Raw genomic sequence first — 27,401 nt, 5'->3', positions numbered from 1 at the left:
GTTGTTCAGACAGAACAGGAAATAAGGTTTAAAAATCAGAATAGTTATTTGCCTGGATTGTGTCTTTTCCTTATACCTAGTCAATCTAGTTGCTTAAGAAACTCTTTTGAAAAGTTGAACTATAAGAAGAATGTGGCATCAGGATTTGAGGGAGACTCATCAACAAATTGCATTATGCAGATAGCACAACCTTGCTTGTAGAATATGAAGAAGAAGTAATCACTAAAGATCAAAGATTATAGGCTTCAATATGGATTGAAAAATTTTAACCACTGAACCAATGGGTAACCATATGACAAACAGAGAAAAGACTGATGTAAAAAGAAAGTATTTAACTTGGATCAATAATCAAAGTCCATGGTAGCCAACAGCTCAATTCATTTCTGTATGGATGGAACCAATTTATTGTAGACCTTACAGTGGATTTTCAGAGGTTGCAAATGGCATAGGAAGAAATAAAAAGATATATTGCATTAGAAAAATCTGCTGTTAAGGACCTCTCCAAAATGTTAAAGTGCCACAGCACTGTTGATTGTTTTCTATGCATCTGAAAATTAGACAATGAATAAGGAGAACTGATACCTTTGAATTGTGTTGGTGAAGAATATGTCTTGGAGAGGGTGAAACCAAGTCTCTCCTTGGAGGCTAGGATTTTGAAGCTCTGCTTCACTTACTTTGGGCACGTGGCCAGGAGGGGTCAGTCCTTGGAGAAGGACATCATGCTCGGAAGGATGGACGATAGCACAGGAGAGGGAGACTGCATGAGATGGACTGACACAGTAACTGGGGCGATGGGGGTTGGTGTGTAGGAATTAGTGAGACTGGCTCAGGACAGGGAAGGGTTCAGAGCTGCTATGCATAAGGTCACTATGCATTGCAGGTGACTCAACCAATAACAATCTATTACAGGTTTGGAAGCAGGAGTGACATCCACTTCCTAAACACATTGCCTCCGGAAACTCTATGGACTTTGATAAATGTCAATGGTTGTAGAGGGGCTTCAGGCCTTTTGTTCATAGTGTCGCTATGAGTTGTGCTCAACTTGAAAGCAATCAACAACAACAACAACAACTTGGACTGCCAAAAACATAAGCAAATCTGTCCTGGAAGAAGTATTACTAGGGTGCTCCTTAAGACGAGATGGTGAAACTTTGCATCTTGTGCACTTTGGGTATGTTGTCACGAAAGGCCAGTTCTTGGAAAATGATTTGATGGAAAAGATGGTGTGCCAGAGAAAGAGAAGAAGACTTTGAAGGCATTGGATTTACCCAGAGACTATAACAGTAAGCTTAAGCATCACAGAGATAGTGCAGATGCCAAAGGATAAGGCAAGTTCATAGGTTTGCTATGAGTTGTGGTTGACTTGATGGCACCTAACAGGAACAACATGATTATTATCTAGATGTGCAGTCAATAAGGAGTTGTCCTGCTAACACAAATGCAGTACCTCTCTGGTGATGTTAATCCACCAGCTACTCTGAGGGAGAAAGATGTGCCATCTCCTGCTATGTGACTGTAGCCTCCTGAAAAAATCAATGGAGGGGCAGCTGTGAGTTGGTTCTGAGTTTATGGTTATGAATTTGAATGTTGTTGGTTTGTTTTGTTTTTAACAAGAGCAATATCACAGGAAAAGGAAAGGTTATAAAAACTGTTTAATAGTTAATGTCTTTCTACTATTCTTTCCTTGCCAGATACTTTTTTTCATGACACTTTTCCTGTAGTTTCAGCCCCTAGTAGTTTGTTATCCATCCAAATTTTCAAAGGGTATTTTTATTTTATGACTCAGAGTTTTTGTAACCATTTTCCAGGCCTACTGCATTACTTACTTGTTCTTACAGATTTTGTTACACAGTCTGAATTTTCCCCCTACCTTTGAGACATACCAGGACTACTCTAACTTCTAGGTTAACATTCCCTTCCTAAGGCTAACTGCAAAATCCCATGCCTACACTGCCATAGTTTTTACCTCCTAATTCTCTTCTCAAGCATATTTGTTCTTGATTTTAATGATCATGATATTGGAAGTATTCCCCAAATCCTTGTATAACCTTACCCAACAAAAATTCTTTTGCTCATGGCCTTATATAAAGGCAATATGAGAGCAAAAACCACATATACAAGAAAAAAATAAAGCACAGGGGAAAAAGTAATACCCTTGCTCTGCCCATTAAAGAGATTGAAACTTTCTAATATAGCACAGCTATAGCATTTCACTCCCTTAGTTCAATGTATATTACTGAACACTAACTCTAATGAGGTGAGCTGACACCATTGTGACATAAAGACAGTAGTTTATTCCTTCAAATGGCATCTATTTCAAGTGCTTGTTATGAATCTCGACTCTGCCAGACATTATGCTAAGTATCATAAAGTAATACCTTATTTAATATAGCATTCCTACAAAGTACGAACAACAATATATCCATTTTTAGTAAAGAAAACAGATGTAGGGTTGGGATGGAGAGAACATTTGAACTGAAGGGAAACATAGGAGGGGAAATGTACACATGGAAAAAGTGAATATCAAGGAAAGAACCAAAATGAAAACATTAGATATGTAGAAGACTAACTCTAGGGTCCTAGTGGGCTTGGAGTTGCACTGCCTAAAAGAAGGCAATTTAAACCCAGGAGCTGCTCCATGGGGGTGAAATAAGCAATCTCCTATCCTGTGATTACAGACCCTGAAAACCCACTGGAGGGTCAGCTATGAGTCTCTCAGGCTGAACAGCCATGAGCTTGAGACTGAATGAACTCTTCAGCATCATAATACTGTACTGTAAGTGGGTTACAACTAGTATCTGGAAATTGCTGCTGAGAGTTCAAAGGGAAAATGAGCAAAAGATTTAGGAGGGAAGATGCCAATACCTACTTGCCTATATCTCAAGATTTGTGTGAGGATCATAGAAGATATGAACATGTGACCGGAGCAGTGATTTACTACTTATGAAGTTTAAAAGGGGTGGGGGGAAGGTAAAGAGAAATGTATCCATGGAACAGCAGTGACTCAACATCTGCTAAATTACCTATGTGTTTTTTTAGATTGTTCCATGTTCTTCTGGGGAAACGCCAGACCTATTTTATCTTTCTAGCTTGTTTATATAGACACAGCACCAAGTAAACGTTATTATATTGTCTTAAATTGTTTGTAAGTACACAGAAGCACATAATGCTCTATGAATTTTTCTCTCTGGTTAATGTGATTCTTTAAGAGGCCTCAGAATGGGAGACACTAATCTGCTTCATATTACTCATCTAAGATTCCAATGCTTTATGAAGCACTTTATAAGTGGGTTAGATAATGTGACGGTAAGCACTGTGTTATAATGCTTTATGCTCTTAGGAGGAAAATGTGATAATTTATTTTGAGTAAGCTGTGTTTATCAAATACTGAAATCAATGAAACCACATTATTTTCCTTAGTCTGGTTATAGCAGAGTAGATTTTGACCACGATGACACTGTTTTGGCTAGACCACAGATTTATCACTGTGAATGAGACCAGACTGCACATTTTTCACTGTATTCTGGCAAGGTGGACATCAGTTTATATTCTTTATTTAGGACCCATTTTAAGAAACACTGTTGAGAAAACCTTTTTGGTATTTTTTTGGTTTGTTCTGTTTTATGGAGTAAATGTATCTTCCTGTGAAATATGTCATCTTATGACTCATTTAGTGGGAAAAACAAATTTATGAGTTAATGAGAACTGAGAAATTGGAACAATTTATAGACTGTAATTTATTGGTGTATTGGTTCTGGATTTTAACTTTTAATGACAATATTATGTTTTTCAGCATGGATTGAAAGAACTTTATTAACTCCACTTATTCTTTAAAAAGAATCCAATAAACAGAATCTTTCTTTGCATTTTAGAACTTTTTTAAGCATGAACCCAATAGTTCATGATTACTTTCTTACTGCTTATAGTATTATGTTAAATAAATGGCACAGGTTTTATAAAACAGAATTTTACTTCTTACCACTAACACGAACACAAATATTTTTGCATCAGCCTCAGCTTTCTAGAACATGGAAATAATGATTTCATATTTTTAAGAGTATCGTAATTACTACAAAAGAAAAAGAATGTCTGTTATCCTGAGTGACAGACATTCAATCCATAAAAATTTGTTTTTCTTTTTCTCCATTATAGAATTCATCTCTTCAACAAAGATTTACTGAGTATGTAACAGCATGTTTTTTTTTAGGAGCTTGCAATTCCCTCAGAAACTGAAACCCATGTAAACCCTGCACTTTAAGTTATATTCTAACTGGAGAGGCCAATAATACATGATCAAGAAAATTAATTCATGAATAAATCTAATAAAATATGAAATGGGTAAAAGAAAAAAATGAACTGAGGTAAAGGGGGTCAGTTTGTAGTATTAATCAGGGTGGCCATACAAAGCCTTTGAGCAAAGGCATGAAAGAGAGAATAATAGCCATGTGGGTTATCTAGGGCAGGACTTGCAGGCAGAGAAAACAGGGCAGTGATCCTGAAAGAAGTCATTTGATGTTTTAATAGAAGAACAAAGGACCAATGCTTTGTGATGGGGAGGCAGAAGAAAGGATGGGGTTCAGGATATAACAGAGGCCAGATCATACAGGAATTGACTCTGTGAAACTGGTTTTTTCTTGGAATGAGATGGAAAAATTACTTGGACAATGAAGCAACATGCTTTAGCTTATTTCTAAAATGATATTTCTGCCTAGAGTATTGAGAAGTCAAGGTAGGATGATAGATAAAGGTAGAATTGAGGAGATTAATGAGAAGCCGATTTTAGTCATGTTAGTTTCTCATAGCTTTGAGTCATGGTAGTCTTATGTGTAGCAGAATAAAAAGACCCGATGTCACAGTAGGTTAAGCATTGGTCCTGTAGCTGGAAAGTCAGTTGTTTGAACATACCAGCTGCAGGGAAGAAAGATGATACTAGTTTGTTTTTAATAAGAGTTTAAAGACTCAGAAACTCTATGGAGTATGTCTACTTTGTCCTTTATGATCACTGCACACTGGAATAGAATCAACAGCAGTAAGTTAGTGCAAGTATGACAACAGTCTAGAATAAGAGGTGCATAGCAAAGTGGACTGGGGTGGGAAGAGGGAACTGTGAGAAATCAAAGCTGGATTCAGAAAGACTTACAATTAAGGTTAATGTTGCTGGTGTCAGATGGTTCTTCAGTAAAAGTAGAGAATTTTACTTGGATTTATTATCAAAGCCCATGATAGCATCAGTGAAGAAATCAAATGGTATATTGCATTAAGCTATAGAGCAAAGAGGTCACTTTGACAAGTGTACCCAATCAATGCAATCCATGGTCTTTTTCATTTGCTTAATAGGCATGTGGAAGTTTCACAGTGAAAAAGTAAGAGTGAATAAAAATACAAAGAAATAAAAATTGATGCCTGTGAACTGTGGTATTAGTTAAGAATACTAAATATACCAAGGATTGCCAAAAGACCAAACAAATCTATACTGAAAGAAGTGCAGTAAAAATACCCCTTTAAAGCAAATTTGTGAGTTTTCTCACATATTTTGGTGAAATTGTTAGAATGGGCTACTTCTTGAAGGAGGCATCATGCTTAGAATGGTGGAGGATAGGGGAAGGGAAAGGATGACTTTCCAAGAGATGAATTACACAGTGATGCAACAATGGGCTCTAGGACTGTGGAGTTTGGGAAGTAAGTACAGAGTAGGACAGCGTTTTGATCTGTTGTATATAGGGTTGGCATGAGCTGGAGTTGAGCTCTAGTCTGTAGGCATAGTCTGTAGGGGGTCTCTCTGCTAACCCATAAGCTGTGCATCTCTGGTGATTTAAACCCACCAGTGGCTCCACAGAGAATGATCAACAGACTCTTTATATAATTTCTGCCTCATGAACCTGCTGCTGGATCAGCTATGATGGTGCAACTTGAAGGCAATGAGTTTGAGAACAGAGCAACAACAAAAGATGTGGGTATATACATTATTGTTATAATACTGAAGCACAGTTAACCCTTCACTGGGTTTTCGGAAGTTATAAATCACACAGGAGATGGCCCATCTTTCTCCTTTGGAGCAGGTGGCTGGTTCAAACTGTGTTCCTTTGAATTAGTGGTGCAACTCCTGATCCAGTAGATCACCAGAGCTCATTAGTTATACAGGCTGTTGTTGTGTACTGTCAAGTTGGAACCAACCCATAGCTGACCCTCCAGTGGGTTTTCAGAGGCAGATAATCACACTGGAAGAGATTGCCCATCATTCTCCTATAGGGGAGCTGGTGGCCTTGAACCATGTGCCTTCAGGATTGCAGTGCAGCTTCTTGCCACCCATCAGAGCTCACTAGTTATATAGGTATAAATGCTATGTGCCAAAAAAAAAATGTTATGTGCCGTCGAGTTGCCTTCAACTCATAGTGACCCTATGCACAATCACCCTATAAAATTCTTTATTTAAGGAGTCTGCATGTATTTGTTTGTTTTGCATTCTCGACCACTGTAGAGCTTGTACCTGAAACTTACTAAATGCAAACTTAATAATTATAATGCCAACCTTATAGGCCCACTACAAGTTAGAATGGACTTGACAGCAGAGCTTATGTAATTTATAAATGTTGATATGATAATGCCAACCTCATAGGCCCACTACAAGTTAGAATCGACTTGGCAGCAGAGCTTATTTAATTTTTAAACATTGATATGATTAAAAGTTTGCTTGGCTCCACAGTCAACACTCTTGGCACCAGGAGCCAGGAAATAAAAAAACTTATTGTGATTGGAAAGTCTGCTGCTAGGGACCTCTCTAAAGTACTGAAGAGCAACGGTGTCTCTCTGGAGACTAAGGTGCGCCTGATACAGGCCATGGTCTTTGCAATCACTTGTTATGCATCAGAGAGTTGGACAATGACTAGGGAAGATAGAAGGATAATTGATGCCTTTGAGCTGTGGTGCTGGAGAAAAGTATTGAATGTACCATGGACTGCCAAGAAAACAAACAGATTCATCTGAGAGAGGGTTAAACCAGGCTATTCCTTGGAGGCAAGGATTCTGGGGCTTCGTCTGACATACTTCGGACATGTTGTAAGGAGAGACAGGTCCTTGGAGAGGGACATCATGCTTGGTAGGGTGGAGGGACAGAGCAGGAGGGGAAGACCCTCTATGAGGTGGATTGATTCAGTGACTGGGGTAATCGGCATGGTTGTGTCAGAGGCCATGCGATTGGCACAGGATAGAGCAGGGTTTAGGGCTGTTGCACATAGGGTGGCTATGAGTCTCAAATGACTCGACGGCACATAACAACAATAACAACAACATGATTAAAAGAATAAGATTTAAATTAATTGTGAAAGTCAATTCTTTTGTTTTAATTTAACGTGGTTTTCTAGTAAAATGTCAAAAATACATAGAACAAAAAAAAAGTCTCCAGTAAAGTAGGACAAACCAGAGAGAAATGAATAAAAGAGAGAGTAACTCAAAGTCTAGAGTTCTGAAACTAGTCAGGGTTACACCTTCTTGGAGCTTATCCTTCCTTCTCTCCTCAATTCCCACCAATTTCCTTTTTGTCTGACCCTGTCCTCCTTTTCCTTCCCTGCCCTCTTAATAAAGATAGAAAGTTTCCAACCTCCAAAGCAATTAGGTAACTTAGGTAACCAAAGGAACTTCTTTGAGAATGTTCCTATTGACATTAAAATGTCACTAGGCATAGTTTGCCTTCCATTTTACAGCTTTGCACTTAAAGAAGATAAATTTCTTTATGAGTGAAAAGCAGGAAATCATTCTTGCTTCCTGTTACAAAGCTTCCCACTAAGTTATTACTTGAAAGCCACATTGTTTTTGCTTTTTCCTTCTGCTTCTTGGAAGGCCGCCAGCGCTTGGCAAGCCCACCTGGAAGTGTTTCCACAGTTTCATACTGGGCAGCTAAAAGATCTGCAGAGCACTTGCTACTTCTATCCCATCTAAAATTATTAGAGAGAAGGCAAATGAAAGGTTCTTTCTAGAGCAATCTGGCATATATGGCGTAGGGAATTATGTGCAGTGGAAAAGGTGTCTTGGTGGAGGTTTCGAGAGAATTATGTGAAGGTCTAGGCCAAAGCTTTGCCTCATATTTTTAGTCTTCCTTTCTCAAAGTAGATCATTCAGTAATGGCTTTTTTCTTTCTTTTCAGGAAATTAGTTATCTGCTTTCATTGATTTTTATTTTCCATTCAAACTCTTTATTACTTTTTATTCACATAACATCATTCTAGTCTGAATTACCGATAGCTTTCATTTAGATATTTGGAATGTTTTGTTATTGCCATTTTCTCACATATTCCTCTTGAAACTCGACACTTTTTTAGACATTTTTATCATTACATGTTTAAATGATACAAATAGTATGAGGGAAAGAGACTGTGTTGCATTGGTTAAAGTGCTTGACTGCTTATCAAAAGGTTCTTAGTTTGAACTCACCAGCCCACTCCTTGACTCAGAACTGACACATCACTGACTCTCCAGTGGGTTTTTAGAGGGAGTTTATCACATGGGAGGAGAATGGCCATCTTTCTCTTGTAGAGTGCATCTGGTGGATTAGGACCATGTCCCTTTGGGATTGCACCACAGCTCCTTACTACTAGAACACCAGTTATTGTTGTTACATGCTGTCAAGTTGCCTGTGATTCATAGCAACCATATGTACAACAGCTTTGAACCCTGTTATATCCTGAGACAAACGTATTGTCTCTGACACACCTACTCCCATTACCTCAGTCACTGAGTCCTCCTCTCCTGCACTGTCCCTCTTCAAGAAATAATCCTTCCTTGCAGCATGTCCAAAGTATGTCAGATGGAGCTTCAGAATCTTTGCCTCCAAGGGGCAGCCTGAGCTCCATTAGATATTCAAATGTTACAAACTGTATGAGGAAAGGAGATATTGTGTTGCAATGGGTAAAACCCTTTGCTGCTTATGAAAAAGTTAATGGTTTGAACCCACCAGGCCACACCTTGGGAAGAAGATTTGACAGTCAGCTTCCTTAAAGAGTTCTAGCCTTAGAATCCCTATGGGACAGTTTTCTTTGTTCCAGAATTTTTCTCTGAGTCAACATTGACTTAATAGCAATAGGTTGGTTGGTTGAAGTAATATGATTAAAAAAATATTAACAATTTAAAAATACAAAGTAAAAATCAAACATTTTTAAAAATAAAGATTTAGTAAATGTTAATATTTTTTCTTGTTCTATTTTAATATTCTAACTCACAGTGATGCTATGTGTACAGAGTAGAATTACAAAAGCTTGTAAAGGCTGTGCCATTACAGAAGCAAATCACCACCCCTGTCATCTAAGGCATCATTGGATGGGTTTGAACTCTCAGACTGTCTAGTGTTTTCGTGTAGATTACTATTGACATCTTAGTGTAATGCAAATCTAGTCTTGTTCAGGTTATTAGTTAACTTCATAAACAGAGTTATTTTTATTTCAGTAAGCCAAAGTCACTTCCTTCAAGTCAATTCCTAGTCAAAGCGACCCTCTGTCAGATTTCTGAAGCTGCATGTTTTAATGGGAAAGGAATGCACATCTTTCTCCTTTAGAGCACTGGTAGACACAAACTGCTAGAGATGCTTGGCCTTCTGGTTATCAGCATAGCACACTGCAGAGTGCCAAGCTAATTTTAATAGTATATGTGTATTTTAGTCCAATATAGTTTTATTCCTTTATCATAGTAAAAATTATTTTATGATATTATTATAGCTGTTGTTGTTGTTGATTGCCTCAAGTCAAGCAATGATAGCAACCCTATCAATAAAAGGCCTGAAGTCCCTCTACAACTATTGACATTTATCAAAGTTCATAGAGTTTCCGGAGGCGTGTTGTTTAGGAAGGGGATCCCACTATGATACTATTTGAAAGAAGGATGGACAATCTCTTCCTGTGTGATTGTTGTTGTTGTGTACCTCTGAGTTGGAACCAACCCATAGCTGACCCTCTGGTGGGTTTTCAGAGGTAGTTAATTGCATGGAAGGAGATTGCCCTTCCTTCTCCTGCAGAGAAGCTTGTGGATTTGAACCGTGTGCCTTTAGTATTGCAGCACAACTTCTTGCCACTGGGTCGCCAGTGCTTCTCCCTGTGTGATTATTGCCTCTTGATGATACACAACAACAACAACAACAACAACATTAATTTTAGTCCCATATAGTTTTATTCTTTTATCATAATTTGATATTCTTTTCTGATACAAATTATTAATATTATAATTTTAAATCAATCAGTAGAAGAAATGTGCTATGCATAAAGATATCTCAATCATGAGATTGGGTGCTTTCAGAGTGTATGATAATTGACCAAAAATATCTTCATGCTAAGTCATATCTTTATCTATATAGTTAAGACAGGACAGGGGAAGATTCGGATCTGTTGTTCATAGAGTCTCTGTGGATCATAGCCAGCTTGATAGAATCTAATGATAACAACAGGTAGATAATGAGTAATTGTTGCACAGTGGGGTAAGCATTTGGACTGCTAAAGGTCCGTATCCTGAATCCACAAGATGTTCCTCCTGAGAAAGGGGGAGACAGTCTACTTCCATAAAGATCTTTGACCTTGGAAACCATGTGAGACAGTTCTACTCTATCCTAGAAAGTCACTGTGAGTCGGAATCCACACCATGAGAATGGGCTTTGCTTGGGTTTGTTTATGTGGTTAGCATTACTGGTAGTGTTTGACTTTTTATGCAGATTTGACTTCTATTCTAAATATGCTTTTGTTTCAGCCTGAAGGACTCTCTTCAGTATTTTTTTGTAAGTCAGGTCTGATGGCAACATACAAAAACCTCTCAGCTTTTCACTCTAAAAGGGACTTATTTTTATTATTGATATTGCTGGTTACAGAATTCTTAGACTTTTTTTGTTTTCTTTCAGCACACTAAATGTCAAGTTTTTTCCTGGAACCATGGTTTCTAATGAGAAAGTATTTCTCTGAGAAGCCTTGTATGGGTGAGTAATTTTTCTTTTGCTATTTTAAAAATTATTTTTGACTTTTGACAGTCTGACTTTGATGTGTCTAGATGTATATCTCTATTTCATTTGCCATTCACTGAACTCCTTGTATGGAAGATTAATATCCATAAAATTTGGCAAAATTTTAGGCATTATTTTATGAAAAATTCTATCTGTTCTTCTGTCACTTTTCTAGGACTCCCATTTTACATATGTTCATATATATGATAGTGTCCCCAGGCCTCTGAAGATATGTTCATTGCATTCTTTATTCATTGGAAACAACAAAAGAAAAATAAAAAATCTCGATTAACTTTTTTCTAAATTTGCTGACTCTCTTCTTTAAATAATCTTAAATATTATTTTTACTTTTAGTGTTGTTTTTCCATAGATTTAAAAATGCTTACTTAACTTGTTAAAGTTTCAAGTTATTTGATTTTTATAAAAATTATAACATGAAGAATAATGATAAGGGCTTTAAAAACTGCCTGGGTTAGATAGTTTTCTTTGTCCAAGTTGACTGGTATTGAACAAAATACATATATAAGATTTTGTAGTGTTGCTGTCTTTGCCGTAAGTAGGAACTGACCCATACCTGATCCCTCACACATCTTTAGATGCAATTAATTGCATGGAAGGAGATTTTCCATCCTTCCCCAATAGAGTCACTAGAAGATTCAAATGACATGCCTTTTGTATGACTTTAGAATGCTTTAATCTGCCTTATTTTTGTTATGGAGCATTTTGGTTTAGTTTAGATAAATCTTCAGAAAATATTTGTTTCTGAGTTGACAGAAATATTTAACTTCAGGTAAATTGAATTTCATAAGGAGCCCTAGTACTATAGTACAAATGTACCAGACTGCTAGCCAAAATGTCAGTGGATCCAACCCACCAACTCTTCCAGGGGAGGAGAATGATGGGAAGTTTCTTGCCATAAAAGTTTATAGCCTCTGAAACCTGATGGAGAGTTGGTATGGGTTGGATTGGATTTGATTTCAGTAATTTCTTCTTTGTTTCAGACATTCAAATATCTGAGATATACATACAAGTGTATGGACAAATATATAAGCAAGCATTAATATGAATTTATTTCCATTCCCATTTGCTTTTAAGAAACAGTTATTTAATATAGGTAGGCTTACAAATCATAAGCATGCTACCAATCTTATAATAATATTTTGAGGACTAAATAGACATTTTTAAAATGCTTCTGTCCGTTCCTGACAAACAGAAAGCATTATACATGTGTTAGTTATTTTATATAATAACTATACTGACCCAGTGGTGAATTGAATTGACATGTAATACAGTAGAAAAGGAAAACTGCACACAAATATTAATGTAGGGGGGAAAAGCCTTACAACATTCTGAGGCTAGCCATAAGTGTCCCTAGTAGCAAGTTTTGGGTTAGCTAGAGACATCAGAATGGGATAGCTGTTCCAAATGTTATTTTGGATCAAAATCATTAAGAAAGGAATGCAAATAGTCATAGTCTCTCTGAGAAAGTGTTGTAGATTCCAATTAAAGGTTAAGCTTAAGATTAAACTGGCACTTTCTTCAGACCTGTCCCTTATTTTTCTACACACACACAAACATATGTATACACAGTCAGATACAAGGCTCATCATTCTTCTGCCTGAATCTTTGAAGACAACTTTAATAAAGATTTTGGACTTTGTTTTTTTCCATCAAAAAAATCCCAAAAAAGTCCAAAGTTCTTTAGGTTGTCTTTGAAATCTGACCTCAATTCTACTTCTAATTTGTAACATTTCTCAACATAGGCTGACACATATTTAATGAACAACTACGCTTGTCAGACATTGTGCAATTGTCAAATGAAAATACAATTAACATCCTTTGTTCTTGAGACTCTAATAGGAATGGGAGATGAAGATATTGATCCCTTAAATAGCTCTCTCTCTTTAATTGTCATTGAGTTAGCACCAAATCATAGGTGATCCTGGGTGAGAGTGTTCACAGGTTGTAAATCATTTGGGAAGAGATTGTCCCATCTTTCTTCCAGTGGAGCAACTGGTGGATTTGCATGCTTGTTTTGGGGTTGGTGGCCACCAGAGTGTTCTCACTAAATCTAGTATGGGGAACACAAAACAAAACAATGCCCCAAAACCCAACACTGCAGTAGTCTTTTCCAACACTGCAATCCAGATATCAATTCTTTGGTCTTCCTTATTCATTGCTAACTTTCATATGTACATAAAGCAATTGAAAATTCACGTCTTGGGTCAGATACACTGCAATTTTTCATGGCATCATTGCCCTTTAGCTCTTTAAAGAGTAATTCAATGCAAATTTTCCCATCTCTTGACTTTTGGATTGCTATTTTCATAGACATTATTTGTGGATCACAGTAAAATAAAATCATTGACAATTTCATTCTTTCCTTTATCATGATGAAAGAATACAACCTAGTATAACACATAACTGTCTTGAGTTTAAACCATGCAGTATCCACTTGTTGTATTCAAATGACTGCTTTTTTGTTTCTGAATGAGTACAATAAGATTTTCTGGAATTCTAATTCTTTTCAATTATATTTTTTGTTATAATTTAGCCATAATTTATTTTGATCCAATAGTTGAATGTCTTTGTATAACCAATGAGAAGCAAAGAAATCTTTTTTCTAATGTCCTCTATTTTCAACCATTTTATGTCTGCAGTGATAGCCTTTATTCCATGGCCTTTTGTGCATCCAGCTTAAATGCTGCTACTGCCAAGTTGAAATATTGCTCCACAAAACTTTTGCTGTAATATTAATGATTTTGTTGTTGTTTCTGAGTATGATTAAGTTGGAACCCATAGCTGACCCTCCAGCAGATTTTCAGAAGCAGTTAATCACATGGGAGGAGATTGCCCATCCTACTCCTGTGAAGCAGCTGGTGGATTCTAACTGATACCTTCAGTATTGCAGTGCAGTTTCTAACTCTAAGGCCACCAGAGCTCTGGTATATTAATGACTTACTTTTTTTAAAAATGAGAACAAATCTCTCCCAATTAGTTGGCTGTGTGTCTTCCAAATTTCTTGACATTGACAAATGATTAATTGTGTCTATTTGTTGAAACATCTCAGTTGATATTCTCTAGGTTTTGAGGTCTTATTTCTTTATTAATGCATTTAATATAATGTGGACTTCTTCCTTTGGTACCACTGAGTTTTGATTACATGCTACTTTCTAAACGGTTCAGTGTCCACCAATTTTTTCTGTACATAGACACATGCATTCCTTTATCTTCTTTTTGATACTTTCTGAATTGGTCAATACTTTGCTTGTAGAATATGCCCCAGATAAAGCAACTCAGCTTGAATATTTATCTTAATGTCTTGTAGTTTAACAAATATTGAGCACATTGTTCCTTTATTTTCTAATCCCATGTCTTTTCACATTTTATTATAATACTTTGCTTTGTCTTCTCTAACTGTCCTTTGAAATGTTCTAATAACCATGAATGAACTTTATTTTCAAAAAAAACTTTGTTTTCTTGCTTTTAAGATTTTTTTTTGTTTTACATAAGTTAAGTCATATGTTATTAGTCCTTTTGTGTCAGATTTATTTCACTTAGTCAATGTCTCCAGCTTCTCCAAAAGTGCTAGTTATTATGACTTTATGGATGTGTAATATATATGTTGTTGTGTTTATATACCAAGATTCACATTTTGATTATATATTTATTTGTTGATGGACATTTGGGTTTTTTCTACCTTTTAACACCTGTGAGTAGTGTTGCACTGACCATGGGCATATAGGTTTCTATATGTGTTCCTGCTTTCACGCCTTTTGAGCTTATACCTAAGATTGAGATTGCTAGAACATATGGTAGTTCTGCATTTAACTTTTTCAGAAACCACTAAATTGTTTTCCACAGTGGATGTACTATTTTGGATTTCCACCTGCAATGGGTGAGGATTCCAATTTTTCCACTTCCTCACCAACACCTGCTGTTCTATGTTTGGTTTCTGCCTTTGCTTTTTTTTTTTTTTTAAACCATAGTAATTTTAGTGAGGCTAAGATGGTAGTTTACTGTGGTTTTGATGCTACAACAGTGGGTGTGAGCATTAAGATCCTGTGAGGAGAGCACAGGATAGGGCAAAGTTTTGATTTATGGTCCCTAGAGTCGTCATGAATTATATATAATTGACTAGATCACGCCTAACAACACCTAGTGGGTAAGAACTTGTGCATCCACCTAGAGATAGGCTGTTCGAATCCACAGGCAGCTCTATGGGAGAAAGATGAACGATCTCCTCCCTTATAATTTACAGTCTCTGAAAACTGTCTGAAGGGGCAGCCATGAGTGGGTTCTGACTCCATGGCACTCAACAACAACAGTGGCATTGTCCACAGGCTGTTTCACTTCTAACAGGTGGTTTGAATCTACCAGTTGATCAGGGCTGAGAGGGGAGACATGGGCAATCTCTACTTGTCAAGATTTATAGCCTCAGAAATCTGATAGAGAATCATTATGAGTCAGAACTAAGTGGAAGTGAATTTTAATGTTGTGAATATTTTATAGTGGCATTGAGTACTTTTTCACGTGCTGGTTGACTGCTTGTATAATCCTCTTTTTCAAATGTCTCTTTAAGTTCTTTGCCCATTCTTGATTGGTTGTCTTTTTGATAAGCTGATTTGATTTGTGGCAGCTAAGGAAATGATGTGAGAGAGGCTGTAAGGGGAAAAGCAAGCCTATAAATAGTAAGGAGTGAAGTGAGAGCTAAAGGAAGTATGGGCATATTGGATTTAGATACATGTGAAATGTAGTTGTATTCATCAATTAGAATCTCAAGAAAAGAATACAGGTAGTACCTAGGATATGAATATCTGACTGTCGACAATGTCTCCTTGACCTTTAAACTAGTTCTGTCATGGCCAATGATGTGAAACAAGAATAGATGCAGAATTTTCAGTGTGGCAGATTTGGTATGGTATCTGGAACAGAAACAATATTTGTCTCAATTTTGACAGATGAGGAAGAGGGGGTAGGGAACAATTTTAGAAGCCTGATTCATGAACCTGGATTATTACTGGGATTATAGCAGAGTAACATACATTCAAAGCAATATAGTCAGCTGCCATTTTTGAGCGGGGCACTGCTGATTCAGACTATCTTTAAAATCCAATGGGAGAACTGATGACCAGAAATTTGGTGGCTACGTGACATATAGACTGCCATTCTTTTTTGTCAGAATGAGATTAAATTTCCATCAAATTTTTACTTTCTTGCTGTCTTTCCAGTTCACTGAAACTTAAGAAACTTAGATCTGTTCTGGAGACACTTCCTACAACTGAACCATGCAGAATTAGTTTGAACCCTGCTAAATTCTCAATGACAGTTAGGATCTGATCTCATTTGTAAACCAGAGATTATATATACTGAATGATTTTCAGTCCTGTGAGTAAAACATCACAACAAAACAAAACCAAAATCCATAGGGGAAATAGTTAAAACCTTTAGGATAGATGGAATCACTTGGAGAGATTATTCAGAAAGAGAATAATAACGACTGAATGATGGATCTCAGGGACACATCAGGCTTTAAGGATATTAATTAAATGAAGCAAAAAATATTCTGAAGTCTATAATATTAAGCAGAAAGATTTATATCATATTGTTGTGGAAGTAGAGAGTAATTAAAGAATGTAGCATCAAGGTATTACATTGAATTAAAAAGGCTTTTAAAAATGAAAATTCAAAAATGGACACTAGGTTTGCCAAGATTGTGGTCATTGGTATCTTTTACAATGTAGGGACAGACATATTGCTTTCATTAATTGAGTGTGAGGAAATTGAAAAAAAAATCTAGCAATTATTCATCAAAACTATTGATGTGAATGATGGGTAAAATATAATTAAGAATAGAATTTATCTTTAAACAATAGAGGGAAATCCTTGAAATTGGAGGCAGGTAATAGGAATGGATATGTCTGTAATTGTTGCCAACAATATTCCATTATCCAGTCATCATTCTTTAGTTGATATGATGTCAATATCTGAAACAGCTATTCTTTCTTTTCCACAGAATCTGCTTCAGTTTCCTTATTTTTTTTTAAAAAAAAGAGTTTCAATTTATAACTTGAGAGTAAATCTTTGCAAACCCTAGAGTTTATGTTAGCCATCATATTTCCATAATATTTAATCATTCCTTAACCATAGAACTTAGCATGCTTTGTTGCCATATATTTACATTTTTTTCTGCTTCCAGTGAATTAAAATTTATTATAGTTCTTATATTTCCACTATCTAGTGAATTATCTAGCCCAAATTAAGACCTTAAAATTTTAAAAATTCTATCAAATTGATTATAGTGAAGACTAGACTTTTAAAAGATCTTTGTCAAGGAATGGATTTATTCCTATAATCCTCAAAGAAGGATGACATTTGGCAACCTTTGCGTAATGCCTTCCATATAAAATTCACCTCTACGTTGATTAATTGTATACCAAGTCTAATGGCACTATTTATCTCAATACCTCAAGAACTCTTGCCTATAGTAGCTACATGCAGCTTCCCACCTATTTACAACAAATTCTTACTCACAGCTACCAGAATATTCTTAAATTCTTCTCTACTTGTATTTTCTTCTGCTGAAATTCTTACACTATATTTTCATTGCACTCAAAATAATCAAGTACTTACTTTAACATGTTCTACAGTGATGGATAAGATCTACACTTGCTATTTTTCTGTCCCTTTGGACATCATTTTACCCTTTACTTACGCTAATCTGATAATATATGATTACCTCTTAGTCAAAAATTGCCCTCTTTATAGTCTTTGTTAACTATTTATAGTTATCCTTTACATCTTAGCCAATATGAGGTTTTGTTTTGTTTTTTTGTAGAGAGTCCTTTTTTTACTATAATCTTAAATTAGGTCTTCCTTAATATTTTCATATTTTTATGTTTGCACAACGTGTGTGTGTGTGTGTGTGTGTGTGTGTGTGTGTGTGTGTAGACAGAGAGATGGGGGAAGGCGGACAGATATTTCTGTGTCTATCTGGGAAGAATAGAAGATGTTCATTGAGTAGCAGGGTAAGGAGCAGTCTTATATAATAGAGCAACATTTATTCCTATAAATTAACACACAAGATGCTTTCTCACGCAAGATAATTGCACTAACAGTTTTTAATTTTAACAATAATTCAGGCTGAATCTAGACAATTATGAAAAAGATAAAGAAATAATTGAAAGGAAAAAAGCACTTATATATTTGGTTTCAAACTCTTTCCCAAAGAAACCCATCATGATATTTTGTTTTTTCTCTGTGACATTTTTACTGGTTGTGTGTGGAGGGAGTAATTCATTGATTCAATAAAATTTATTGAAGGCCTTGTTTCCCCACTGACTTGGCTCTGGGGAGACCAGAATGAATAAGCACATAGGAAAGCTCATTGTCTAGTGGTGAAAATAGGACATGGAGGCTATCACAAGGCACTTGGATGCATAATTAATTAAGATGTGTTGTTTTTAAGGAGAATGATGCTTTCTGAATGAATGCCAACTACTAAAAACAAAGCCTTATATGAACTGGTCTCAAAAGTCCCAGCATCAGAGGACTTTGAAGGACCAGATTTTTGGAATAAGCTAATAAATACAATTACCATAGAGACCATCACAGTAGGGCTAGAATCTAACACTGGTGACCTCTAGGAGTTTTATACTAGATTGAGCTAGATTAGTCCACATGGTCTAATCCCACTAGATTGACATACTTAATGCAGTACCTTCTGCTCAAAATGCTCTTTCATTTGCAAATTCAGTGTCATATCTCTTCCTCATGCCCATCTCATTAAACTATGAACTCCTTTAAAATAAAAGTATTATATTTTCCTTTTCACAGTGGTAAAAAAATGGACATGTATATGCTAAATAAATGTTTATTTTAAAAAAAGTTGAGAGGATAAAAGATATTGTATTGTACAAATTAGGTGTGGCTGTGAAATACAGTCATGAGAACATAAGTACATATTTTTTTTAATATCTATTAGAAGCAGAAGAAGTGGCATCAACTTCCCAAATAGCTTGACTTCATAAACTCTATGAACTTGGAGAAATTATGAAAATTATATAAATGTTTAGGTCTCTCGTTCATAGGGTCGCTATGAGTTGTATACGACTCGATGGCACTTAACAACAACAACACTGGAACATAAAAAAACACTAAAAAACAAACAACACAAACAAAAACCAACTCTTGTCCTGTGCCAGCATTGTTACTTGAAAAATCTTATTGGGCATTCTAGGTTTAAAAGGGAAAGTCTAGAGCAACTTCTGCCCTATTCTGTGCTTCATTTCTTTATTCTTGAATATGTAATGACATATTTCTGTCTTTTCCTAGCCAAAATGCACCCTTTCTTTTCTTATATGGGCCTTGCTGAGGAACATGGAACAAGATTGAAGATGGGATAAGGGATTGTAATCTTATATGGATTTGAGTTTTTGTGTGGGCAGCTCCCCTCTGAGGTGGAAATATTTTCATGAGGAACCTGGAAATAGTGTTGCTCCTAAAGGAATTCTTTTTTATCATATAAACAGACCACCCAAATGGAAAACAAACACCAAAAAACCAAAACCTTGGAAATAGAAATCTCTCTGCCCAGGCTAAATCTTTTTAAAGCTGGTATTTTGGGGTTGTCCATGTGCTGACATAATGATACATTTACCTGTAAGGTCATCAGTGGGCCAGGATCCCAGCTGGCATGCTTTGCAGGTATATTCATCAAAGACATACTCATTCTCTTTGCAAGGTGTACAGGTCCAGCAACAGCTGACTTCTCCCTTCCGAATCACCTGAGGCAAACATTTAAAATGTTAATTATTTTGTTTGCACAGGAAAAAAATCCAGAAATTAAGCTGTTTCAGAAAGTGCATTTTAAAAAATATCAGATAGGCAGTGTATTTGTATTTTGATTTGCATTTTGAAACACACAGCTGAGGCTGCATTTAAACATCAAATTCAACATTAGAAAATTACTTGGAAAGAAGATCAAGGGTTAAATGCAGATTCTTGGATACTTCTCTTGGGATGATGTTCTTGTGTAAGAATGCTCTGGTGCCATAGTCTGCACTGTGATGTGCTGCAAAGCCAAAGGGGGCACCTTTCTGGTGAATCAGCTCCACCAGCCATGATATGATAAAAAGATGGACAATCTCCTCCTATGTGATTTACAGCCTCTAAAAGCCCACGGGATATCAAACTGTGGATTGGTTCCGACTAAAAGGCAATGAGCATGAGCTCATTCCTGTGTGCCGTTGAGTAGATTCTGACTCATAGGACAGAGCAGACCTTCCCCATAGAGTTTGCAAGGCTGTCCTCTTTATGGAAATGAGCTCTGATGGCATAGTCTATAACAAGATGCTGTGCTAACTCAAAACGAGACTGTGGCTGTTGAAATCCACCAGTGGCTCCTTTGGAGGAAGAGGAGCAGTCTCCTCCCATTGAGATTCACAGTCTCTCAAACCAGATATAAGGGTGCTATGAGTTGAGATTTACTCTAAAGCAGAGTTTAAATTTTTATAAAAGCAGGTTACTTGGTATATTTTCCTTTAGAACTTCCTGATGGGTTCAAATCTCTCATTATTTCAGTTCCCAAATGCATGCACAGCCATGGTACCATCAGGGATATCTGTATATAATAAGTGTCTGTGATTGTACTCATATACACAAATGTATATTTTTTCATATGTATGCTTCTGAATTTTCCACAGGGTTGGTTCATCTTTTCTCCTACATTTCGGTCAAAAGTAATCCTAACTTCCTTCTAGTTCAATAACTATGAACAAAAAGCACCACGAATCTTGAAATGTACAGTAATCTGTGCTGATCAAAGAGAATTGGGAATTTGTATTGAGTAAAACTGCAAGAAACAGAGGATGCATGTTTTTTTCAGAGACACTCTTTTGGTCCCAATTTCTGTTTAAACTCCAGTTCAACAACTCATTCCATTTCTTCCTATCTTAGTATCGTTGTTTTCCTTGGTTTGTAGGTAGATAAGGTCATTGAGATTATTATACACCTCTTCATCTGTTTGATATTTTAAGGCAATGGGAAATTGGAATGATTTAACAGTTGAAAGAGTTCCAGATGTTATTTTTAAAAAATGAATGTGCCTCCTTTTCTTCTCCAACTATTGGAGCATGAATATCCTCTGTGGAATAGTGAAAACATTCATTAAATATTGCTATAAATAATTAAAACTGTGATAGATATCCAGTAATAAGCAGACACAGAAATGAGTACATTTTATATTTCTTGTCTTATATCCAAAAAAATCTCAAACTTATTGCCAACAAGTTGGGATCAAGTTATATCTTGTTATTTATTGCCTCTGAGAGCTTCCTGGAAGGTCAGCCACAGGTTGTCAATGGTCTACAGGTCAATAGGTTGTTAACGAGATAGTTCCTACTCATGATACCTAGCAACAATAGCATATGACAGAAAAAAAAAAAAAACCCTCTACCTGGTAAGGTTTCCGAGGTTGTAAACTTCAGGAAACTTGATTGACAAGTCTTTGCTCCCATTAACTCTTGGTGGATTCGAACAACTTACCATTTAGCTAGCAATCAAGTGCTTAAGCACCTTACCACTAAAGGAATCCCTCAAATTCATTGTCATGGAGTAAGAACCAACTCACAGCCGACCCCTTGGCATGTTTTCAGAGGCTATTGATCCCATCTTTCTTTCATGGAGATGCTAGTAGATTCCAACTGCTGGAGAGGTGTAACCTTTGAGTTAGTGGTGCAACTCCCTACAGCCTACACCACCACAGCCCTCTATGATACCACTAAAGATCCTTATTTATCATGTAGTGTATGCTATATGCAGTTATCTCATTAAAATATTAGACCAATTCTATATGAGGTAGTCAGTTTTATTTTATTCTTTTTAGAGGAGAGAAAAATTTAGTGATATCACTCATCTCATAAAGATAAAGGAAGAATCAGACAGTGAATGCCTTTTTGACTTCAAGGTTCATGATCTTAAATACTGTATCTTATTGATATATAAAAATAGAAGTCATTATATTTTTATGATGTAGGACAAAGAGTACTTGGAATTGAAAGGCACCAGAGTTCTAGACTTTTTTTTTAGACAATAGTTGGGTTACTTGAATAGTCCTGAGCTAATAAACAGTTCCAACATTTTGTAAAAGAGTAGTGATAATAAGTATTATTACTGTTGCCAGTTATAAGGTTCTTGAGGACTAAAAGAGAAAGTACAGCAAGTAAACATTGTACAACATTCTAGAAATGTCATCTAGTTTTATAAATAATGTGTATATAAAATACTCAGACATTAATAATTTTATTTTTAGGATTATTCCAACTATAGTTGATAAAAATACCCCTGGCCAATTATTAGATTTTCTGTTGTAAGCAGATGCATTACAAATACTGAAGGATTCTTTTTCCCAGGACCTTAGCCCGTTTGGTGTTTTTCCCCCCTCTGAGAATATTGAGTTTGCATTGGTTTATGAATTTTGGTTTTGCCAAAATAAATTCATGTCTTTTCCCCAAGGATAATTTCACTATTATAGTGGCAACTTAGTACATCCTCTTCATCACATTTATGTTGAACACAAGAGCTTGTGACTATTGCTTTTTATAGTTTATTTTTGAATCACCAGAATGTCGTAGTGATTTTATTCTGAATAACAATATGTAAAACATTTTTAACCTTTGTTAAACAAAATGTTTTCATGGGCATAACATTTGTAGTTCTCAGGACAATTTTGTGAGATATCATTATTAAAGTTTTTCACTGACACCCTTCAGTGATGTTAACAAAATGCATCAAATATGTTTTAAATAGACAGAAAATGAGGATTAGTTGAGAAGACAGAATTTGAGATTCAAAATAAGTACTAAATAAGTGTTATTAAAATGATCTAGCATTTTAAACTATGGGAATGAAATTGTCCCAGTGAATAAGTTATTCTGAGTAGAATTGGGCATAAAGATCATATCTAAAAGATCATTTAAATTGGCTATGAATTTATAGGTTCAGACTATGTTTCTCTGAAGGATCAAGGAAATAGCTTCTCATATAGTAACTTACACAATGTAATCTTTCAGAAGTTATAAAAATTATGGACAGTATCAACTGTCCATAATCAATTCATAATATCAATTCATAATCATTAAAAGACACTATATGCAAATTTTAGCTGTAAGATGGTATACCAAAATGCAGAACACCTTTGTTACAGTCTATCAAGTGTCAGCTTCAGTTTGCTCAACTCCACGGTCAACACTCTTGGCACCAGCAGTCAGGAAATCAAAAAAACATATTGCAATGGGAAAGTCTGCTGTTAGGGACCTCTCTAAAGTACTCAAGAGCAACGGTGTCTCTCTGGAGACTAAGGTGCACCTGATACAGGCCATGGTCTTTACAATCACTTGTTATGCATCAGAGAGTTGGACAATGACTAGGAAGGACAGAAGAAGAATTGATGCCTTTGAGCTGGAGAAGAGTATTGAATGTACCATGGACTGCCATTAAAACAGACAGATTCATCCTAGAGAGGGTTAAACCAAGCAACTCCTTGGAGGCAAGGATTCTGGGGCTTCGTCTGACATACTTTGGGCATGTTGCAAGGAGGAACATGTCCTTGAAGAGGTACATCATGCTTGGAAGGGTGGAGGGACCACAAAAGAGGGGAAGACCCTCTATGAGATGGATTGATTCAGTGACTGGGGTAATTGGGATGAGTGTGTCAGAGGCAGTGCGATTGGCACAAGATAGAGCAGGGTTTAGGGCTGTTGTACATAGGGTTGCTATGAGTCGCAAACGACTCGACGGCACATAACAGCAACATCAAGTGTCAGAGTTAAATAGCTTTGTGGGCTATTTAGTCTCTATTGCAATTCAACTATCATTAAGGCAACACAACAAACCACACACAGTATGTAAACATATACACTTCATTGTGTTCCAGTAAAAGTTTATTTACCAAAAACAGGCAGCATGTTGGATTTGATTCAGGGGTTTTTTTAGTTTGCCAGTGTTTGCTGTATTGTATAAGACTTACAGGAATATTTTGATTTTCTGTAGTGTTGGCAAAAAATATTGGATAGCTCATGGACTGCCAAAAGAACAAACAAATCTGTCCTCGAAGAAATGCAGTTTGTGTGTTTCTTAGAAGCAAGGCTCTTGAAACTTTGTTCTACATGCTTTGAGCATGTTATTAGGAGGGGCCAGTCCCTAGAGAAAGACATCATGCATGGAGATATAGGTTAGTTAGAGAGGAAGAAGCTAAAAAAGATGGATTGACCCAGTGACGGTAACAATGAGTTTACAGAGTTTACACCTTGTGAAGGTGATGCAGGGTTTCCATCTATTGTATGTAAGATCACTGGGAGTCACAAGTCACTTGATGACACCTAACAACAACAACATAAGCTGTCTGAATTGAAGAAAGACTAATTGGCATGTCACTCACCATGAATTGTAACACATTTGATGGCATCTAGCGATGGTACTAACTTATTATACAGCTTGTTAAATAATAATAAATTTATTTTTATCTCATCTATCTTATCGTTTTTTCCCTCTTGAACTTATATATTCCAAAGCTACATAACCATTCTTTAAGGATGTAAGTTTTGGAATTGAAAATATGTCTTACAATCTTAGTATATTCTAAACAAAATTACTAGGAGTTGGATAAAATGAAGAGCAATTGTTTAAGGTCATAGAATTTGATAATGTTGTATTTCAATAATTATCAGATATGTTATTTTGATCTTATCTTTTTCCTCTTCTAGGGCATTATACCCCAATAGCTATCTTTTTTTTTTAAACTTCATTCCCTCCTTTTATATTCTGCTTTATATTTCCTATAAATGTGACCAGCTCTTACTTAACCTAAAAGTAGCTAAACCTACTACAGAGCTCCTTTCCTGCTTTTCACCACATATTTCTCTTTGCCCATTTCCCACTAGACTTGGTTAGATAGGGATTGCTTCACAAAGATTCTAGAGAAGGCAAGCCTAACCCTTAAATCTTGTGACTCTATCTTAGTTTATCTCTCTCTCTTTTTTACCTGTGTTTTTATCCTGTTTACAATGTATTCTATTGTTTTTATCTCTAATTCTCTCTGCTCTTATCCCTTCTTTTCCACATTAAAAGAAAAAATTCTCCAAAGTCTGTTTTAAGCCCATATTTATTTTTCCTTTATATTTTCAACTATATTCTACACAAAAATGTTAATTCAGAGTCTTTGTTAGCACTATTGGGAATTCTGGTGGTATAATCTGCAGGAAGTTGCACTGCTAATATGCATGCTATGCCTCTCTGGAGGTTCAAATCCGCTGCCAGGAGAAAGATCTCCTCCCTTGGGATTGATAACCTCAGAAATCCAATGGAAGGCCAACTGTGTGTCTGTTCTAACTGGACAACAATGAGTTGAATTGAGTTGTTACCACTTTCAGTGATTTCTGATGTATACCTTCCTTCTTTATCCATGTTTCATTTATTAATTTGCACCTGTCCAAATGAGTTTATGTTAACATGTTGGGCAAAATTATTACCAAAGTCCAGTTTAATAGAAACTGGAAAGAATAATCAAGAACTAGATACTAGAAACATATTAAAGAGGGTGAAGGGAAAGGCAATCAATACACAGAAAGGTAATAAATGTACAACGAGAGTGATTAGCACAGTATCACTAAAGGAAAGGAAGAGACAGAAGTTCCCAAAAGAGACAACAAAGATAAAGACTATATATACCACCCTACATTATTAGTAATAACAAACATTAGTCAATAGATAGATTAATAGCTAGACAGGCAGAATGAACAGATATCTGCAGGTGGAAGGGACCATGCAGATATATTCAGATATAGATAAAGCTAGTAGAGCCAACAGGTGGCAAAGTTCTGTCAAGATGTTTGGTCATAATTAAAAAGGATGTAAATATAATTAAGAGGTTTCTAGTCTACAGAGTTATAGTGGTAGAAATTGTCAAGGTCAAGTGGCATAACATAGCCCACAAAGACAAAAAAATTTTACATCCTACTTCTGTGAGTAGTCACCGAGATCTTAAAAACAAGCAAACAGACTCTAAAGTGCAACTATTGGCTCCTCCTTGTCCAGACCAATGGAAAAAAAAAAAAGAATGAAGAAAATTTAAGACTCATTGAAATATTAGTCCAAATAACTAATGAATGATGTGGCCCAGGCAATCCATGACCTCAAAACCAGGAGAACTAGATGGTGCCCATGCCAGCTTTGCTGATGGCTCTAAATGAATCACAGAAGGTTGTGTAATGAGAGAGAAAAATGCAGAACACTCAAAATAAAAGAAAAAAATTCGTCTGATACTGTTGAAACCCCCAAAACTATGACCTTAATCATTTCATACCTGGAACTAAACTTAGTCATGTGGCTCAACTTTCAGACAAATAATAGGTTTAAAGTTTCAAAACCATCTCAGGGCCAAATGAGCTCTGGAAAGATACCAAGAAAATCATCCATGAAGAATTCAAAAGATCATCACAAAGGCTGAAGAAGAAGAAAAGACCAAGATGGATGTCAGATGAGACTCTGAGTATTGTATCAGAGCACCGAGAAGCCAAAGCTAAAGGAAGAAACCAAGAAATCAAAGACCTGAACAGAAAATTTCAAAAGGCAGCTTGGGACTATAGGCAAAAGGCAGCAAGATACTATAATGAAATTTGCAGAGAGCCGGAGTCTGAAAATCAAAAGGGTCGAACTCGCTCAGCATTTCTTAAGCTGAAGGAGTTGAAAAACAAATTCAAGCCACGAGTGGCAATACTTAAGGATAGTTTGGGTAGAATGTGAAATGATCCAGGAAGTATCAAAAGAAGATGGAAGGAGTACACAGTCACTGTATCAGAAGGAATTGGCTAACAGAGGAATTTCATGAAAGAACATATGAGCAAGAGCCTACGGTAATGAAGGAGGAGGTTCAAATTGCTCTGAAGGAATTGGCAAAAAACAAGACTCCAAGGAGTTGACGGCATATCAATTGATTTATTTCAACAAAGAGATGCTGCACTGGATGTGCTCACTAAGTTGTGCCAGGAAATCTGGAGGACAGTCAGCTGGCCAACTGACTGGAAAAGATCAATATTTGTTCCCATTCCAAAGAAAGGTGACTCAACAGAGTGTGAAAATTATCAAACAATATCATTAATATCACATGCAAGCAAGAGTCTGCTGAAAATTATCCAAAAACGTTTAGAACAGTCAACAGAGACCTACAAGATGTGCAGCCTGGATTTAGAAGAGGTCACGGTACTATGGATATTATAACTAATGTTAGATGGATCTTGGCAGAAAGCAGAGAATACCAGAAGAATGTCTATCTGTGCTTTATTGACTATGCAAAGGCTTTTGACTGTGTGGATCACAACAAGCTATGGCTGACTCTGAGAAGAACGGGAATCCCAGAACATTTGATTGTGCTAATG

At 36.2% G+C, this 27,401-nt stretch overlaps 1 protein-coding gene across 2 annotated transcripts in view; it reads right to left on the bottom strand.

The window, feature by feature from the left end:
- Nucleotides 1-27,401, bottom strand: part of GRM5 (glutamate receptor, metabotropic 5) — a 655,562-nt gene that overhangs the window by 108,161 nt on the left and 520,000 nt on the right. For both annotated transcript variants that reach the window (XM_006895249.1, XM_006895250.1), the window contains exon 7: nt 19,628-19,754. In XM_006895249.1, the coding sequence (XP_006895311.1) occupies nt 19,628-19,754 (127 nt within the window). The remainder of the gene's footprint in view (nt 1-19,627; nt 19,755-27,401) is intronic.

The sequence above is a fragment of the Elephantulus edwardii genome, unplaced genomic scaffold (genome assembly GCF_000299155.1).
Source record: "Elephantulus edwardii isolate Elephantulus edwardi_28Jun2011 unplaced genomic scaffold, EleEdw1.0 scaffold00163, whole genome shotgun sequence".
Classification (NCBI taxonomy): domain Eukaryota; kingdom Metazoa; phylum Chordata; class Mammalia; order Macroscelidea; family Macroscelididae; genus Elephantulus; species Elephantulus edwardii.
This window is presented reverse-complemented; position numbering and strand designations above follow the sequence as displayed.